The 18,747-nt window shown below is 36.8% G+C and overlaps 3 protein-coding genes across 6 annotated transcripts; 1 reads left to right on the top strand and 2 right to left on the bottom strand.

Moving 5' to 3' along the window:
- Positions 1,721-6,796, bottom strand: LOC109709231 (transcription factor Pur-alpha 1-like). The gene is made up of 5 exons (XM_020231350.1): positions 6,291-6,796; positions 6,121-6,168; positions 3,229-3,372; positions 2,896-3,138; positions 1,721-2,135 (listed from the first exon to the last, which is right to left on the bottom strand). The coding sequence occupies exons 1-5, from the start codon at positions 6,567-6,569 to the stop codon at positions 1,983-1,985; spliced, it is 867 nt and encodes a 288-aa protein (XP_020086939.1). The 5' UTR covers positions 6,570-6,796; the 3' UTR covers positions 1,721-1,982.
- Positions 9,788-18,747, top strand: LOC109709011 (pentatricopeptide repeat-containing protein At5g56310-like). 3 transcript variants are annotated; one of them, XM_020231038.1, is made up of 4 exons: positions 9,788-11,825; positions 11,938-12,226; positions 14,340-14,467; positions 18,282-18,747. In XM_020231038.1, exon 1 carries the CDS (start codon positions 9,957-9,959, stop codon positions 11,631-11,633), a length of 1,677 nt encoding a protein of 558 aa, XP_020086627.1. In that variant the 5' UTR covers positions 9,788-9,956; the 3' UTR covers positions 11,634-11,825; positions 11,938-12,226; positions 14,340-14,467; positions 18,282-18,747. The 3 variants fall into 3 exon arrangements, with proteins under 3 accessions (XP_020086627.1, XP_020086624.1, XP_020086625.1); XM_020231035.1 differs by lacking the exon at positions 11,938-12,226; XM_020231036.1 differs by lacking the exons at positions 11,938-12,226; positions 18,282-18,747 and adding an exon at positions 16,578-16,980.
- Positions 12,233-18,466, bottom strand: LOC109709010 (kinesin-like protein KIN-14B). 2 transcript variants are annotated; one of them, XM_020231033.1, is made up of 12 exons: positions 18,327-18,466; positions 17,592-17,983; positions 17,413-17,496; positions 17,144-17,314; positions 16,922-17,028; positions 16,594-16,772; positions 15,750-15,911; positions 15,065-15,280; positions 14,558-14,595; positions 14,319-14,446; positions 12,746-14,018; positions 12,233-12,571 (listed from the first exon to the last, which is right to left on the bottom strand). In XM_020231033.1, exons 2-12 carry the CDS (start codon positions 17,851-17,853, stop codon positions 12,456-12,458), a joined length of 2,736 nt encoding a protein of 911 aa, XP_020086622.1. In that variant the 5' UTR covers positions 17,854-17,983; positions 18,327-18,466; the 3' UTR covers positions 12,233-12,455. The 2 variants fall into 2 exon arrangements, with proteins under 2 accessions (XP_020086622.1, XP_020086623.1); XM_020231034.1 differs by having other exon boundaries at positions 17,413-17,461.

Here is an 18,747-nt window from a genome sequence, read left to right as displayed (position 1 = left end):
CAGCGAAAAATTTTTCATCACAAAATTTCCTGATCACTGGCTTTTTTTAGCTATGAAGAACAGTATTGCGTGTCTATATAAATATAAAAAATCTTATTCCCTTTGCATCGTAGGATTTGTATAAACCTTTTTAGGTTATAAGGGGAAAAAAAAACTCATAAAACTAGAGAAATAATATGGGCCTCTGGATGGGGGAGATAAAGATGTCTTGTATTTGTTCAGCTAGCATTGTACTTTTTCTAAATACAGATTTTGACTCCCTTGTTTGCTTGGATGAGAGATGACAACTTAATTTAAAAAAAAAAAAAAAAAAAAAAAAAAAAAAAAAAAAGGGTCAGGGAACCAAAGGGAAAAAAAAAATTTACTTTTTGAGTTTTTTTGTTTTTGTTTTTGTTTTTGTTTTTTTCCTTGCTGCCGAACGGATTTGCTCTCAACTCCCATAAACTTTTATATAGAATTTGTTTTGAAAAATGAAAAAAAAAACAACAACCAGACCAAACAAAGCTTAAATATATAAGAAATAGTTTTTCATGGCTTTAAAAAATTGTATTCTGACGAGTAACAAATTTTAGTTTCTATATCATTTATTGTAATACTAATAAGAATGGTAAATACTACTTGTAGAGTTGTAGGTGCCAAAAATATAGATATATACATATATATATTGCACCAACTAGTCATATAATGTGACTAGTGAATATATTACCATCATTGGATGAATAAAGTATATAATTTATACCCGCTTTTGGATGTACCATTAGCATTGCTCGATAGGGATACATAATAATAATCTCAATGACCTGCATATAACGCGTAAGGACATCTCTACTATTGGCTGAGGTTTTGAATTAATCGGAGCAAACATCCAAACAGCATTGCAAAAGAGCAAAAGACTCAGCTATAATCCAGATATTTGAGTCTTACGCGTCATAAGGATTACACAAGCAAACAAGAATAACTAAAAGAGCAAAAGGTTCAGCTATAATCCACATATTTGGGTCTTACGCGTCATAAGGATTACACAACCAAACAAGAATAACTAAAAGAGCAAAAGATTCAGCTATAATCCACATATTTGGGTCTTACGCGTCATAAGGATTACACAACCAAACAAGAATAACTAAAAAAGCAAAAAAGAAGGATGTGATAGGAAAGAAAACTCCAAACATTGTCTAAACCAAATTAAACCACACACCCACTGTACGAAGGATTCCGCCTTTTCGACAGCCTCTTTTGCAGTAAATTACATTATTAAATTCTAATGTTTAGTTGCATACAATTCAAACATTCAGTAGGTAATACCCACCAGGCTAATACAGGAGAGAGAAATTGATACTGAAGAGAACATGATCATGCAGAACAAGTATAAAAGATAACCAGACATCCAACCTAACTCAAAAATGGAAAATAACTCAAATGGTGCTCAAGGAACTCAGAAATAGACCCAACAAACCAAGCCCAACCTACCTGATCCAGCCTGGCCAGCTTGGTTTCGAACCGTCAGGTCGACCTGAGCCCGATTCATAGGGCTGAGTGACCCAGCCCGGAGTGAGATTTAATACTCGACCTGGCCCAGAGTGAGATTTTATACTTGACCCAACAACAGGCCTTGCCAAAACTCAGCCTGGTGCAGATTTTGCCGGGGTCTAGCTGCCAGTAGTAAGGAACAACAAGAAACAAAATTCCAGCATAGGAAAAAGCAAGGCAAAAACGAGAAGCATGAAACCACGGTATCACATGATGCAGGAGCCACCCTTTTATACCACCATAAGAACAATGTATGCTCATTATTCCTCACAAAGAAAGCTCGGCAAACAATTCACCTCTCCACCACGAAACAGGCAAACCTAAGATTATTATCCTCCAGATATGAATTAACATAAACTCCATGCTCTACACAAACAGGCAACTTTCTAAGGAACAATTAGTTACCAGAGAGGGCTAGAAAAACAAGCAAACAAAACCCGAAACGATCAAACTGATTATCTTTGTGCCGGCTCGACGTTGCGTACATTTGGGCCCGACATCCCTTCAAGCCTGTCCTTGGTTATGTCGACAAAATGACCAATCATTTCGTGGAACTGCTTTAAGCCGGATAATGGTAGGATGATCGACGAGCGATCTGCTCCAGCAACCTGCATTAGTGTGGCAATCAGAGTAATAAGAGGTTAAAGAAAAAGTAGGGAATACTTCAGAAACACCCTTGTGGTATAGCCATATTCCATTTATGCATTACCATCCAGAGAGTGTTGTTTAGCTTGTCCATTGGAACTTGCATTAAGTGACGTTGAACTTGAACATGTTAATCAGGTGGCTGATTAAAAGTGAAAAAACTAGTATATTTCTGGCAACCCTATACCAATCATTTTTGGCATCCTTCTTTATCTTTGTGTTCTTACAAGAGAATTCGCTGTCAAAATTGTCTAAATTGGCACTTTTCCGTATTCTATAATCTATAGTTTGCAGATCTCCTTGCAAAGTCATGATTTTTTGAGGCAGGAAAGAGTTACCACTGTCTTTTTTTTTTTTCCTTTTTTTTCTTTTTTTTTTTTTTGCACTTTGCAAGCTAAGGTAATAATCAATGCCAAACATGGTAATAAGCAGCCAAAACAACTACATAAAACATAAAACAGAAAACAATGCTGAGCATGCTCAAGGACTTAACTGCTTAATTTTATTGATCCTCCTTATTTACAGAGGTTTAAGGAGACATGATTGTCACATGGTCAAATTTAAACTGCATTTTACTATTTAAACCATACCAGGAAAGCTAAGCAACAAAATTGGGTTTCCAACGTGTTTGAATTTATAGCAAAGAATCTAAATGAAATCAGGGGAGTATATAAAGCATTCCCCGGAAAGAATTAGATAATTGTTACATAAAGAGTGCCATACCTCTGATATCCTCAAAAAGTGGCCCCTATTATTGCTCCCCAAATCAAAGAAAAATTTCTTCTGGTCTGCCCTTATTACTTTAGACATCCCCATGCCTCCGACTTCATCCTGCGGAGGCAGTTCGACCAATCTGTCAACAGGCAACTCTGACCCAGAGGCCGACTGGGACCCATGACCCGATATGAATCCGGCCCCAACATCATCCGAGAGTCCAGGAAGGCGCTCAGGAGGTTCCATGTGTTGCTGCAGAGGAAAAAACAAAAAAAGGTCAGGATTTACACTAAAAAGGTGTTAAGCAGCAGAGATTTGTATACCGCAGATAATTGACTGTACCTGATTTGGAACGATGTAAAGCCGAGAGGCCTCATCATTTATCTCTAACAAGACATTCCTGAATGCTTCCCAACCTTCCTCACCAGAGCTTCCAGCTGGAACAATAATTGTGCTGCGGTTTCTATTGACGGATGCCTCTGAAACCTATATACAGGAGCAACTTCGCAAATTAGCTAATCAAGCACATGCAACCTGCTTTGATCTAAGAAATCTATAATACTGACTGCAAAATACTAGCACAGAACCGTGACTACATGTGATTACTCAGAAGTGCATTGAGTTGTTTGAAAATTAGCATTAGGTGTCTATCTCGTAAAAAGCAGCAGACAAGCCCAACCAGTATCCATATAGACCATCTGACTACTTATAATAGATCAACGTAGTAAACAAGAGAAGAACCATCCTTGGGTTCATGATAAATATAGTGCGGATAATCGTGAATGGAGATTTCTAACTCAGTAAAAGAACTATGCAACATATGAACAATTAATGGCGCTAATATTGAATTCTAGTCCCGAATCGGAAGGTTTGTTGCATATTGGAAAAGCCTATCAGTCTTGCAGTATAGTTTGGAATAGGCTCTTTTGCTCGATAACAATTAAACAACTCTAGAAAGCAGTAGTAGTACACGGCTGAAGCAGTGCGTGTCCCAACTCCCAATCAAAACAGTTTTGTAAGCTCTACAAATCCATACATTCCTGTTGATTAAGTGAGACAATCGAAGATCTAAATAGATTAAAAATTTAGCATTAAGTTGACATGTTAGGGAGAAAGTTAAAAAGAAAAGGCAAAAATAACTTAGCTCTTTCCTTTAAGTAACATAGACGTTCCTTATGGGAACATGAATTCGTTATTTAGGCTTTTATCTTTTTGCTAAGGGCTACACTTCAGGAGTCATTTTAGATTTCTAGTAGCTGTTCCTCCATCCGAATTCTCTCCTTCAACAAGTAAAAATGGGTATTGCATGCCTCGCTACTCGCTGGCCATATATCCGTCCTCTCTTCACAAAGGATGATATATCATTATCAACTCTTTTCACAGAATTCTTTTACAACAATTGGCAAGGCCATAATAAAGGTATCGATTTCAATTCTGGTAACTTTTTATGTCCTTCAATGTTACCCCTGTTGCAGACAGGCACTGTCCTTCCAATCTGGGCATTTCACAACTTAATAGCTTTTATATGAGGGTGCTTACTGAGGTTTCCATAATTTCTCTAATTTTTTGTGCCGCATCATTTCTCTAATTCTTTAAGTAGCCATACATTCCTGAGAATTATTTTACCACATCACTATACGCATACATGATACATCATTCCACGTCATCTCATGTAGTAGGTAACAATGGATTGGACTCACTCCTAGGGAAAACCTTTGCAAAGAGTAAGAAGAACCATGGCTACAAACACTTGAGCCACCCCATTGTAAGTAGACAACTGTAGAGATATTACCTTTAGTACAGCACATATTTCAATCTGCACTTGAACTATGAAAATTTTCAATATACTTCCTAGCATTACAGTTGTTTTGCTTTAAGTAACTCTTCACTACTAGTAACAATAGTTTTTAAGTTTTCTGATGGAATTTCTAAAACATAAGATAACAGCTCACTTTGATGTAATATTCTACAATTTTTTACAGACAGAAAATGTTAGGTCCTAACAAAATATTAACAAAGAATTTTTAAAATCAAAACTACCGTAAGTCTAGGAAGAAAATAAAAAATATGAAGATCATCTATCAAATCAAAATGCACTAGATAAGTACTATATATTTTTACAATAAGAATAATATAAACAAGGGACAACCAAGAAGCTCTATTAAAACAGCCTTTCTATAGTCATAAATCTTGTAACAGGCATACGATTTAGCATCACTAAAATAAGAAAGTAAAAGTGTAAAACTAAAAGATTCCCTAACAAGCTTCTAAGCTTTATTCTCAAGAAAATTGAAACCTAACCAAAAAAAGAAAAAAAAAACTTTCTTAAGTTGTCATCATCCACAGGATCTGAATATGGAAAGGTGCTCATGCAAGACCACCCGGATTGGCGCAATTGAATTTGAATCATCCCGAAACATCTCTCATTGGGCGAACGAATGAGTCCAAACGGTCAGGTCGGTCAGTCATTCATTATATGATGATTGCTAAATGTGGATGATAGAGAGTCGACCTTTAAAAAATAAGCTATCATGTAGGTCGAAGGTCTGCAAACTGAATTGTAGTTGCAGTTGTACATGAGTGCAAGTTAAAAGCACCAAAATGTAAGACAATACAGTGATAACAACTTCTCCCCAGAAGTACCACAAGTATTATTATGTTTTTATAGCATAAAGCCACAAACCAAGTAGTAAATCACATTCCACTCAACTAAATAAGCTTCTTGTTAGTAACAATAACAATCTTAGCAATAAGGTAAAATATTAAAAACAAAAATCAAAAACGGAATAATCGCAATAATGAACTCTGACACCATCTCATTTCCTACTGTAAACAGAACAGCCTAAGGTAAAGCATCAATTCCTGTCCATGATAAAGAACAGTATCCAAAATTAGACGCAAAAATGAAATTCTAGGAACTCAATTGCTCAATTGCCTATTTAAAGAAAAAGTAAAATATGATGTGCATTACAACATGAGCCGTAGAAAGGTACACACAGATGTGGAATCTGGAGAACCCCATCCAAAATAAGAAACTACTAAGATAGGGATAATTATAACTCCCATTATCAACCACCCATCAGTGTAAGCCTCGGATTATAATACAAAGAAATGATTACTCTTCATCGTAACCCTAAAAGGGAAAAGAAACCAACAGGTATTACACAATCAATATGATTACTGTCACGCAAAAAGCCAAAAAGTGAGGTCAAAGAGAACAGCAGCTCCAATTACCTTCAAAAAGCGCCCTCTTTTATTCTCCCCGATGTCAAAGTAAAACACCTGAACACAAAAACGAACACCACCACCAAAAATCACCGATCAGCAACCAAGCCCAAAGATCAAGGGAAAGATTTTTGGGGTTAGGGTTAGGGTTAGGGTTTTGGTCCGAAAAGCGACCCGACCTTGGTGTCGAGCTTGAGCTCCTTGCTGAAGGCGTCGCGCTCGTCGGTGCCGATGTAGTAGTTGAAGAGGTCGAGGAACCAGACGATCCCGGCGACGGGGACGATGATGGTGGACCTCGTCGCCGCGGTCTTCTCCGAGATCTTCAGGTACCTCCCCCTAGGGTTCTCCTTCAGATCGAAGTAGAAGAGCTTGTGCTCGAACTGCAGCGTCTTGCACACGAGCTCCACATCCGCTCCTCCTCCACCACCACCACCACCACCACCACCACCTCCCTCCATGCCTCCGAAACCCTAGGTGGTTAGCTCCGCAGGGGCTGATGGATCGGAAGATTAGGGTTTGAGGAGGGCGCCGCCGCCGACGCGGACGAGAAGGGATTGGGGTTGTGGGGGCGATTTGGGGGCTAGGGTTTGACCGGAGGCCATGGATGGGGCCACTTTGAAGGGGAGAAGAGGGGTGGGGTGTTGGTGTTTGCTTTAATAATCGCGCCCCACTCCCCCGCCGCTCTTGCGCCCGCAGGAATCGGGGAATTTCACTTTCACGCATCTTGGGTGAGCCGTGAGCGATGTTGTTACGTTTTACCTCGCACGATCGACATGCGACGGTAAAACGGTCAATTTTGGAGATATATATTAAGATATAAGATATAAGATAAGATATATAGGATGGAATTGGTCTCATTAGCTCCAGTATATTTCATGTGCCATATAATATACATAATAATTATTTTGTTAAAATAAATATAGAATTTTATTTAAAAAAATTCTGCTATATAATGTAGTTGATGGAAATTAATTACTGAACTAATTTCAATATAAAGTCTCCTTTCTCTCTCTCTCTCTCTCTCTCTCTCTCTCTCTCTCAAATATTACATAGATTTACTTAATCATGTATAATACAAGTTATTTTGTTGTAAATTTTGTCTGTCAAATAAAAAATATATATATTTTTATAATATATGATATAGACTTCATTGCAATCCTCAAAAGTGGTAATTTTATAAATACCCATTTCAAAATATAAAATATTATTAATGCCCTTCTGTATATAAAAAAGATTTAAGTTAATGTTTGGATTCGGATATATTGTAGAGGAATACTTGTAATAGTATATGTTTAGAGGAGCATTTACGATAAATTTATGCGTCTAGGTTGATATTTATGATATTTTAAATTTGGAAAATGCATCTATAATATTTTTGAGTTTTAGAGAAGATTATATTTGAAATTGCCCCTAGATAAAAGAGCAAAGAGCATTACTACTTGTACATTCTAAAAAAAGTGTAAATCTTACATTCTTTTCTGGTGGGGTTTAGAAAATTTTTAAAATTTTTAGTATTTATAAAAACTTGACAAACTTGTCTCTCTTAAATTCTAGGATGGAGGGTTAGTATTTCTCTAGATAATATTCGAAACATATTTAAGTAAAGATAAAATATTAATATAAATCTTAAAATTTTATAAAAATATAAGGCCTTTTTCAATAAAAAAATCTACTGATTTTGTATCTTTACAAGATGGGCCCTGTTTTCAAATTTTATATATTAAGATCAAATACTAAAAAAAAAGATCAAAACAACCTTCTCCTTTCTCTCTTCCCTTTTTCTCTTTCTCTCATCGTATTAACTTTTCTCTTTCTTGAGAGATACAACTGACAAATATAATTATAAATACTTTACTCAAAAAATAAAAACGGTCATAATGCACAATATTTTTTTTTAAATAAAGCAATATCTAAAAAAATGCAATCTTTTTTCAAATAGTACAATCCAAGTATAAGTTTGCAACTTTATACAAATAGTGTGGTGTAAATAATGTAACATATGTTTTTCTTATCTTTTTTCTTTCTTTCTTCATTCTTTATCATCTTCTTCCTTTTCTCCAATTTTTTTTTTGCCTTTGTTCTTTTCTCTACTCCTTCGCCGCCACCCAGTCCGCCCCGATGACGTGATTGTCATCACTATCCTTTTACATGCTCTGACATTGGCAGCCTCAATCTCGTGCGTTGGTTTCGCTGCTATATGGAATGCTCGCGCATCACAAAAGTGATCGTGACTATGCAACGAGCTCATCGACGCCCTTATGAAGTTAAATGACATTAACACTGCGTGCGTAGTATTCGACAAAATGCCCCACCGCAACATCATCTACTACACCGCCAGCATCAATTGCCTAGTATTTTTCTCAAGTTTGGTGGCAATAGTGGAGGGGCAAAAGAAGAAGGAAAATAACAACAAAGAAAAAATTACACATATTTTCAGACAATTTGTGCTATTTATAAAAATATTACACTATTTATGATATATTATTTGTGCAAAATTACATGCGTGTTGCATTATTTATATTTGTGCCCACTATATATATTTGTGTTCCACTATTTAAAAATAAATTATTTTTTTTTCTGAAAAAAAAGAAATAAAAAATGGAGATAGAAAATAAAAAAGGTATAACCTTATTAAAAAGTATGACATGCATTAATTATTCTTTGTATTGGAGAAAGGTACTCTCGATTTTTTTTTTCAATAAAAAAGCAATTAATGTCTGCTGTACTTTCTAATAGATTTGTAATTTTCTATTATTTTACTGTATTATTAATTATTTTTTTTATTGGAAAGAGAAACTAACTTGCATAATTGTATATAATTTTTTCTCGAAATAAAAATAAGAGTTCAATTTACTCTCGAGTAATTTACAACTTTATACAAACTATGCAGCGCAAATAGTATAATATTTGTATAGATAGTGCAATATATGTGTAAGTAGTATAATATAAAGATAATAATACAGTAAAATTTTATCTTTTATTTTTAAATTATGCAACATATTTTTTTTAATTTTTAAAATTTTTCGTTTTGTCATTCTTTTTCTATTCCTCCACCACCACCACCAATCTTAATAAAAAAAAAACGAGGCAATTGAATAAGGCGTTGTAGGAAATGATGGTGCGGTGGTGTAGGAGACAATTTTGCCGCCACACGAGGTTGAGGCCATTGACGTCGGAGCGCGAAAAGAGAGTGGTAATGACAATCATACGATCAGGACAATCAGGATGGCGAGGGAAAGAAGAAGAGCGAAGATAAAAATAGAAAAAGAGAAAAGAAAAAGGATGATAAAGAATAATAAAAAAAATGAAAAAAATATAATGTACCATTTATATCACACTATTTACATAACAGTTGCACGATTATATTTGAATTGTAACATTAGAAAAAAAAATTATTTTATTAAATTTTAAAACTTTTGTGTATGAATGTAATTTTCGTCTTTTTAGAAAAATAGATGAAAATTTTTTTTATCCATTGTATATTTCAAGAAAAAGAGAAGTTAATAGGACGAGAGAAAGAGAGAAAGAGAAAGGATATTTGGCCCATATTTTGAAAATCTAGCCTTAATATATAAAATCAAAAAATGCACCGTGTTAAAAAAAAAAATGCAAAATCAGTTAAATTATTTTAATGCAAAAATACCAAAATATAATGAAAATTATAAATTACATCTACTAAAGTTTTAGCTACATACGTATATCGGTATATGGTATATTCCTACGTCCTCGACCTCGAAAATGTGTTGGAGCTTCCAAAAGTTTCCATGCTGCATGCGAAGGTTCTACCGTTCTCTAGTCCGAGCTCGACGTCGCTTGCGCGATAATAAAATGCTCGGCGCAATCCGATGCGTCTTCGACACCACCTCCCTCTTCGTTCCCTCCCCTCCTCGCCTCTCCCACCTCCCTCTCCCGCGAAGAAGAACCCTATCCATTCCCCCCCACCTCTCCACCACCTCCTCTCCCTCCTGAGCCGCTCCTCCACCCTCCCCCACCTCGCCCAAATCCATGGCCACATCCTCCCCCGCGGCCTAGACAGGGACAACCTCCTCCTCGGCAAGCTCGTCCATGGCGCCTCCCTTCTCGGTTTCGTCGACTACGCCTTCTCCATCTTCAAGCACCAAGAAGACCCCGATACGTATTTGCACAACACCATGATTCGCGGCCTCTCACAAAATGGTTCATCCAAAGATGCCATTTTTATCTTTAACTCGATCCAAGTCGTGGGCTTGCGCCCGGATACTTACTCTTTTCCCTTCGTGTTGAAGGCTATTGCGCATTTGGGTATGCTTGAATTGGGCAGAGAGGTTCATAGCCAAGTTATTCGAATTGGGTTGGGATCGGATATTCATATCTCCAGTGGTTTGATCCATATGTACTGTAATTGTGGAGGGATAGACGATGCCCGCCAACTGTTTGATGGAATTATTCAAAGAGATGTCGTTCTGTGGAATGTGATGATTGCAGGTTATGCGAAGGTTGGGGATTTGGACAAGGCGCGTGAGCTGTTTGATAGAATGCCCGAGAGGAATGTTGTCTCGTGGACAACGATGATCGGTGGTTATGCTCGGTTGAAACTGTCGGATGAGGCAATTGCATTGTTCCGGAAAATGCAGGTTGAAGACGGTATTGAGCCGGATGAGATTTCCTTGTTGGCTGTGCTCTCAGCTTGTTCGGATTTGGGTGCACTCGATTTAGGGGAGTGGATACATAGCCTGATAAACAAGCGCGGGTTGTACAAGACGGTGCCTCTCATGAATGCACTGATGGATATGTATGCCAAGTGTGGTGATATTGCAAGAGCATTGGAGGTCTTTGAGAAGATGAAGAACAGAAGCGTCGTAACTTGGAGTACAATGATTGCGGGTTTTGCACTAAATGGGCTTGGAGTGGAAGCTCTGGAAGTGTTTCATCGAATGGAGAGAGAAAATGTTGAACCAAATGATGTCACATTTTTAGCAATCCTATCTGCTTGTAGCCATATTGGAAAGACCAATTTGGGTCATCGGTATTTTGATTGTATGAAATCACGTTACAGGATTAAACCTAAAATTGAGCATTACGGATGTATGGTTGATCTTCTCGGCCGTGCAGGTTGTCTTAAGGAGGCTTATGATTTAGTTCAAAATATGCCTTTTGAAGCAAATGAAGCAATATGGGGAGCTCTTTTAGCTGCCTCTAGAATATATGGTGATGTTGGTCTTGGAGAAAAAGCCTTAGTGCATCTCATTGAACTTGAGCCACATAATAGTGGGAATTATATCCTGCTATCAAATATTTATGCGGCACAGGAGAGGTGGGATGATGTCCGGAAGCTTAGGAAGTTGATGAAGGACAGGGGAGTAAAAACTATGCCAGGAGCAAGTTCTATTGAATTGGATGGTGCGGTTCATGAATTCACTTCTAGAGATGGATCTCATCCTTGCTTGAACAGGATATTTGAAGTTCTCTGTGATATAAGTAGGCACTTGAGGATGGCGGGTTACGTCCCAAATATTTGTGGAGTGCCGTTTGACTTTGAATAAGGATGGGGAAATAGTTTCCAACTCAGTTTTGCTAATTATTTGGAACAGAGAGATTGGACTGCCCCTACAAGCTGCAAATTCAATGAGTAATACGCAATGTGTTTGTGACAGCATTTGAGTCGTCCAACTACAGTTCTGAAAACAACATTCAATCCTCAATTCTTGTGCCTGTACATTAGACCATATGAACTTGTGAGTTTTGCCCTCTTATTAGCACAATCTTTGAAGTTGCTCCCTTGTCTCCTTATTAACCGGGAACGTCTCTTCTTTCCTCTTAGCCTTCTAACTTGCTCTACATTGTCAGATATGTCGTTTCGCATTCCCCATAGGAGTAACTATGGTCTAATTTTGATGGGTCAAGACATAGGTCAAGCTCTGATGTGCACATGCAGGCTGGCCGGCCTGCCCGCCAACACACAAGCACGCATGCGCACGCATATATATAAGCACTTCAGTTCTGGTATAGTATACTTGGACAAACTTAGTTCACTGTAAACAGGAAGACTGGAAGAGATGCATGATTCTCAATTGCCAGTGCCCACCCAAACAATCACAAAAATGAAGGGAGGGAAGAGGGGACACATGAAGAAAATGTAAGATACGAAAGATAACTAATCTTTTGGCAAAAATGTTGTTGCACTGGGAGACTATATAATTTATATTGGATGCTATAATTTATACAATAAAACCATTTTTACACACTAAATAATTGATGTACCTTGAGACAAACCTTATTTCTCTCAAATTGCAACTTATGAAGGCAACGTATGGTATATTGCCCATGGATGTGTGCTCGCCTGGTTAAATGGAACTCAACTTACTTTAAAACATTAAGCCGTCAAAGAAGTCATCACTTAATCCAAGACTTTGAAATCCCAGTCCGAAAAGAGCACGCACCCATAATATCTGAAGAATCTGCATGAAAAACTCAAATATTCCTGAAAAGACGAAAAATACAAGACAATTTAGACTAGTTGTTTAAAGATCAGAAATCTATAACAGATTAACTTGACCATAAACAAAAACCTTAATATTTGTTTAAAAAGACAGTTTGAAACTACTGTTCTTTCTATTGATGTAACTTGGAAATGATGTTGTAGCTAGAAAATTACCTATGTCATGTTCCTCTTCTTGGAATCTCGTAATACTTACTTCTGCACCATTAAAGGTTTCTCTTTGATCAACTTTTGGTAGATCGGAAAGTAAGCAAGATTTTTCAGCATCTTCTTTTGATTGGCAACTGTTAAGAGTTTCTTCCTTACAGCTGTTCATTTCCTGAAGTGCAGGACTTTGTGCTTGTATTTTAGTTGATTCACTACCAATTTCAACTTTATTGGTACCCTCAACATATTCTTTTTGGCACTCCATTATTAACTCGTTCTCTTCGGTTGCTTGACCATAATCCTCTTTGTGGTGGTTCTTGATCTCTGTTAATTCACTCGATGAAGCGTCAAATCCATTGTAAAATTTACCCACTACCATGTTTTTAGAAGGATGGTCAATTTCCGTTGATTCACCGAATTGCTCCACTGTGCCATATAAGCTTACTTTCTCCATGGTGTTACTTTCACTCTTCTCATTAGGCGCTTCTAAGTTTATACTCTGATTGCAAAGTTGAATATCTGCCTTACAAATCTCCCTTCCCTTGTTCTCTTTGTCAAATGCAAAAGCTAGAACTCTTTTACTTCGACGAGTATATGTACTAGTCTTCTCTGTAACTTTTAGATTGAGCAATTCGTCAATGCCCAAATTTTTCTTATCTCTGGTATCCTTAGCCGGAACTTTTGCTAACTCTTTTATACATTCATCATCATCAGAAGTCAATGTAGTTCTTGGTGATTTCTCCTGTTCTGGGAAAATTACTTGTTTAATCTCGTACTCAGATCCGGCTTGACTAGATTCAGTTCCATTTTCTTCACTCTCCTTCCAATTCAAGCTAACTGCTGATATACTACACTCAGAATTATAGTCAGAGAAGCAAGCACCCTTTGAAGGGGAGATAATGGATTCAGCATAAACAGAGGAAGGCCTCTTCTTTGATGGTATTGGTGGTTTCTTCCTTGTATTAAAGGCATTGTAATGGGTTAGGCCTATTTTATGTTGACTACAAATTGTTGGTCGCATAAATCTAGGCAAGCCAGCTGAAGCTTCTGAGAAGTTTCTGGAACTTTGGAAAGATATTGCTCCATCAGGATACTGCACCTCTTCAATGGATTGATATGAATCATCAAAACTAGAGTTAGTCGGATTCATAGGTCCTCTTACATGTTTGAGTCTGTCTTTGAGCTTCTTTATGTTTCTTCTTACTTCTTCACATTCTCTCTCTAATTGTTTCACCTTCTGTTCCATCTGCGCCATTGAGAGTTCTCTCTTTGCTCTTTCTCCCTATCAAAATATCTAAATGTTAGCATTGTACTAAAGAGCACAACCACATTTTACAATTAAAATAACGTAAAGCTCTCATTTGTGTCAATAACAAAGGATACTACTGAATTGCTATTGGTAAATGAAGCTAAATGTTTTGTGCCACTCTGCAATGCAGGTTATTCAACTAAGCAACATTGTATCTTCTAAATGATAATATTTAGTATTAGTGCATTTAACTTAGAACTGCTTTAGGTTTTACTTGTAGCTGAACTACCTCAATGGTTAACTTGATACAATATTTAAATGTTGAAAACTTACTTCTGACTCTTCATTTTCCAGGTGAATGCTTCTCACCCGTGTTGCAAAACCCAAGGAACAAATGGTCTCACACAAATCTTCTTCATTGGGGCTGACATGGACAAGCATCAATGTTTTTGAATCAGATCCTGTAGGCATGTATTCACAAGGTGAGCAAAGACTTTAGAACCATAGCCTATCCGACTATGTAGAATTATTGTGAAGATTGAGTTTGTTAAGAAAAACAAAATAGTATTTACCAAGGGAATCACAGAGAACTTGTGTTAGCTTGCTATTCCTGTCAAATATGGAAAACTTGAACTCAGTGCTTAACCACATTTAGGAAGTAAGAAAACTCTTTTGTGTCAGAATATTATCAGGTTAGTATAGCTTTAGTTGGTCCTTTAGATAAGAATATAGTAAAAATAAGCAACAGCTTATATTAATCTGACTTGGTGCCAGGAGATTTGAGTACCTGCCTGATGAAGCTATTTAGTCATGGAAGACAAACTAGTCTTATATATGCATGATTTGACTGCAACAGAGTATAATAGAGAGATTGACCCTTTTCAGAAAGCCTCACTTTTTTTCTCTCTTTTTTCTCCCCCTCCCCTCTTAATACTAGCCCACTTTTTAACCTTTGTAACCTTCTCTTCTACAAATATGAGTCCAGAAAAGAACCAAGCGAAAAGAGTTTAGCTCAAATTTGATAATTGTACAACAGGTTTCATATTGGAAGGCCTAGTAACTATTCTTGCTAATATTACCTGTAAGGCACATGAGATTTTTTACTTTGGAGTGCGGCAATAACATCTCCTAGTGCTGAGAGTGATAGATTTATAGCTTTTCCCTCTTGGAGCCTTCTTCCACTTGCTTGGGTCTTTAATAGACGTTCACTTCCACCTAGGTCAACCATCCATAGTTTGTTTGTTTCTCTTCGTCTTTCATGTGCGTTAAAGCAAGTCAATGATATGCGGATCAAGCTGTTCCATGCATAAAATGGTTAAATTTAAGATTACAAGACAAGTTCCCATCATCCAAAGATTACTTTGTAAATAGGGTAGAATGCATCGCTAGTCCCTGTAGCTATTCTGATATTGTGCCTTGGCACTGTTTTTTTTTGTTTAAACACACTAGCATCTGAACTTTCTTAATTATTACACTTCCATCCTTGATCATCAAAAAGTAAATATATTTTCCTTGTAAAAGCACCATTTTTATGTAGAATAACTTCTTTTATTTGATTTTAACTTGAAACAAAGTTGAAAAGGTCATTTTATAATAAACGTCAACAGGTGTCAGTTTTTTTAACTGTCAGGGATGAATTTGCAATATATTTGAAAGTTCAGAGATAAGTTTTTAAGTGCAAGGTTTCGGGATCAACTAGAAATATCGGAATTAAACAGGAATTATTCATACATTTTGCCCTTGTTAGCAGGTTTGAAACTTTACCAGTGGGATCTGCTTGACATGGAATTCACCATGGTAGAAGCCGTTGATCTAAAACGCATACCAAGCTCATATAATCGTATCACCTGCTGAAAATCACTAACCTTGATCACAACTAGATTTTCAACTTCAACGCCTCCCTCTGGACTCATTTGGATTGAGAGACTGTGTAGAGATAAAGACAATGATATAATCACATAATTTCTTTTATGCATACATTGAAACTACAAGATGTATTTTCAATTTGTGTTGATGAAAATTTGGCACAGTTGGACAAAAAATGGTGTGCATATTTTAAGCATTAAATAAATAAATAATAAAGCGTCTGTTGTCAGATTTCAGATAATAGAACTGACAATTATAAACTCATCCAGAACTTGAGGGCAGATTAGATGAAAATAATAAAGGTTGTGTATGACAGATATCGGTGAAATTGTCTGTATGATTTTTTTGTGGAATAGCATGATCAATTTCAACAGATCGAAAATTGAAGGGTACAGATGATTCTGCAGATAGAAAGGCAAACTCTGGACAGTCTAGGAGCATCAGTATGGATAATCGAAACATAAGACCTAGACATTACTCACTAGAAGTTCCAAATAGATTTCTTTTTTGGACACAATCGCCTGGTGCGAAAGGAATTCTGCAGTGAAATACGAAAGTTTATCAAGCTTAGTAGTATAGTATTTCATCTAATACAAACCGCACAGTTTCAGCTATTAATCAAATGATGTTAATATCAATGTATTACTTTGTTGTGCACCTATGCTCAGTACTGCATAGTTCGGCTTGAATAATATTAGTAGTTTTGTAACTATGTTACTAGTTCAGTGTAGAAAAAGCCTACCATGGTGCCTTTTGAACCCTTCTCTTCCTGCTGTTTGGAGCAAGCAGATCTCGAAGATTGCCCATATATATTTCAAGCATACTGAAAGTGAACAGAAATTTATAGTTGCTCTCCGCTGCACGTTCCAACAATGCTTTAATTCCTCGTGGCACAACACCCGGATTGTCAGGCTGACCTTCCTAATTCATGTAATAAACAAATAGTATTTAATTTTGGAAAAAAGAGGCTTTTGTTCTTTCTTGGAGAGGCTTATTTTCTTTCTTAGTTATGAAGTGTACTGTTTAATCAAAGAAATGGCAGTAACCATGTTGCATGTAGTAAATCTTACCATTGTGTAGGTTTTACCGGTGCCCGTCTGGCCGTAGGCAAAAATACAAACATTGTACCCATCTAATGCAGAGTTAATCACTGGTTCAATCTCAGAGAAGACTTCTTCTGTAAATTTTCATTAGCAAAAGTTCATGAGCATGTTGTTTCTGAAACTAAATTCTAGCTGAATCATAATTTGAGACCATTATGATTTGGACTTATTCTGTGTTGATTCTGATACCTTGGGTCGAATGTGGGTGGAAAACCTTGTCGAATCTGTATTGCTTACTCTTGTTGTCAGCAACTCTTAGGGAAACGTTGCTTGAATCTAGATTGAACAGGGGTGGCTTGTAATATGCATAATTTACATCAGTTGGTGAGGGTCTTATACGGCAAAACACTCGAATATTCCCTGAATATTGTATGGAAGTTCCATTAGCCTAAGTAAATTTGTCATTAGAAAAAACGAGCATGCAGTGAAAATGGTTTAATTCAGGATAAATATATTACCTTTCAAGTCTAAATAGTCATTTAATGCCTGTCTCCTATGTAGTGTCAACTGCTTTAATATGGAAGTAAGGGAATCAAGCTCATCTATTACAGGGGAAAGAAAAAACAAAAAGAACAAGCTGTAATTAAGGAAGACATTAATTTACCAATGTGAGTGTGATATGAAATGAAGATTGTACCTTGAATCTTTTTAACTGAATCATCGGTTCCTCCATCATTGTTAACAGAAGGCTGAATCTTTTCAAGAGGGGTGCACTTTATTGATGAACTGGCAACTTCGTTGCTTGATCGCAGGTCCTTGATGATTTGTCGGACCGATTCGATCCAACTTGGAGTTAAGTTTCTTTTAAACCCCACCAGTGATTGAATAGAATTAGGGAGACTTCGGATGGATTTTTTGCTTGGCTGTGCAACTTCATATTGCTTATCCATATTTCTCATAATGCACAAACTGATATCAGGCACCTAGAGGGGGGACTAAGATAAATGAAGCCTGTTAGCTTCATTCACTCTCTCTTTAGCCCCATTTTCTCTCTCTTTTCTTCTAAAGGTAGGTGACATACTATGCCATCTATCAATGGAGAACACAGAATGGTAGATATGAAGGGGGGTTAGAATTAGGTTAAAAGTAGGAGGAAAGGGTTGCTGAACTTAAAATGTACTACTTGACTAGCTCAGCATCAAGGAGTGTACAAAAATCTCTTCTATTTTCTTTGCAAAATACATTGTCATTTTCCTTAGCAAGATGTAGAATTCCAAATAATCGTCTGTTGTCAAGTGAAGAAAAAGGGAAGAAAATACCAGTTATGTGAATTTTTATGTAGCTAAACTTTCTCTCTCTCTCTCTCTCTCTTCCATCTTAATTGCAGAGTTTAAATAACTGTATAAAGGAACAAATTGGAGAAGAGAACTACCTCTAAAGAGCTTCATCTCTACATCAAGCTACTGTACGACAAGTCTCAGGTCTCTATCTCTCCTCCACAAAAAGGTCAGTTCTACTCCAATCCACCCAACCAATGCATTTTTTTTCCCTATTTATCTTCTTTGTTCAAATCTCTCCATGAAAGAAACCTGTTAGAGAGAATTGAAAAAGCCGAAGTAAGACAGAGTGTGAAGGTTCTGCAAAGGAAATTGTTAAGTAACCAAAAGAGGGTCTTGAGAACATCAGTGAAAAGAAAGTTGCATGATATCAAGCAATTTTTATCTTGAAGACAAGGATTTGTGGTTCCTATGTCAATCAGAGAGTGACAGTAGGAAACACCAAGGATAGTGGCTTGCAACCAACTTGGACTGTTTTGTTCTTAAGATATCAAATAAGATCTTTCTATACCTTTA

Source organism: Ananas comosus, linkage group 4 (assembly GCF_001540865.1).
Source record: "Ananas comosus cultivar F153 linkage group 4, ASM154086v1, whole genome shotgun sequence".
NCBI classification, from domain to species: domain Eukaryota; kingdom Viridiplantae; phylum Streptophyta; class Magnoliopsida; order Poales; family Bromeliaceae; genus Ananas; species Ananas comosus.
This window is presented reverse-complemented; position numbering and strand designations above follow the sequence as displayed.

Bases quoted from the DNA above. Each gene is read 5' to 3' on its own strand.
- LOC109709010 (XM_020231033.1), bottom strand. From the start codon at position 17,853: ATGAGAAATATGGATAAGCAATATGAAGTTGCACAGCCAAGCAAAAAA. The intron at 17,315-17,412 runs GTAATATATTTA...TACAATATTCAG, and splicing joins TGACTATTTAGACTTGAAAG to GGAATATTCGAGTGTTTTGC. The intron at 15,281-15,749 runs GTAAAGTTTCAA...TGCATGGAACAG, and splicing joins ATGTCAAGCAGATCCCACTG to CTTGATCCGCATATCATTGA.
- LOC109709011 (XM_020231035.1), top strand. From the start codon at position 9,957: ATGCGTCTTCGACACCACCTCCCTCTTCGTTCCCTCCCCTCCTCGCCT.
- LOC109709231 (XM_020231350.1), bottom strand. From the start codon at position 6,569: ATGGAGGGAGGTGGTGGTGGTGGTGGTGGTGGTGGTGGAGGAGGAGCG. The intron at 3,139-3,228 runs GTACAGTCAATT...TTTCCTCTGCAG, and splicing joins TTTACATCGTTCCAAATCAG to CAACACATGGAACCTCCTGA. The intron at 2,136-2,895 runs GTATGGCACTCT...ACACTAATGCAG, and splicing joins ACTTTTTGAGGATATCAGAG to GTTGCTGGAGCAGATCGCTC.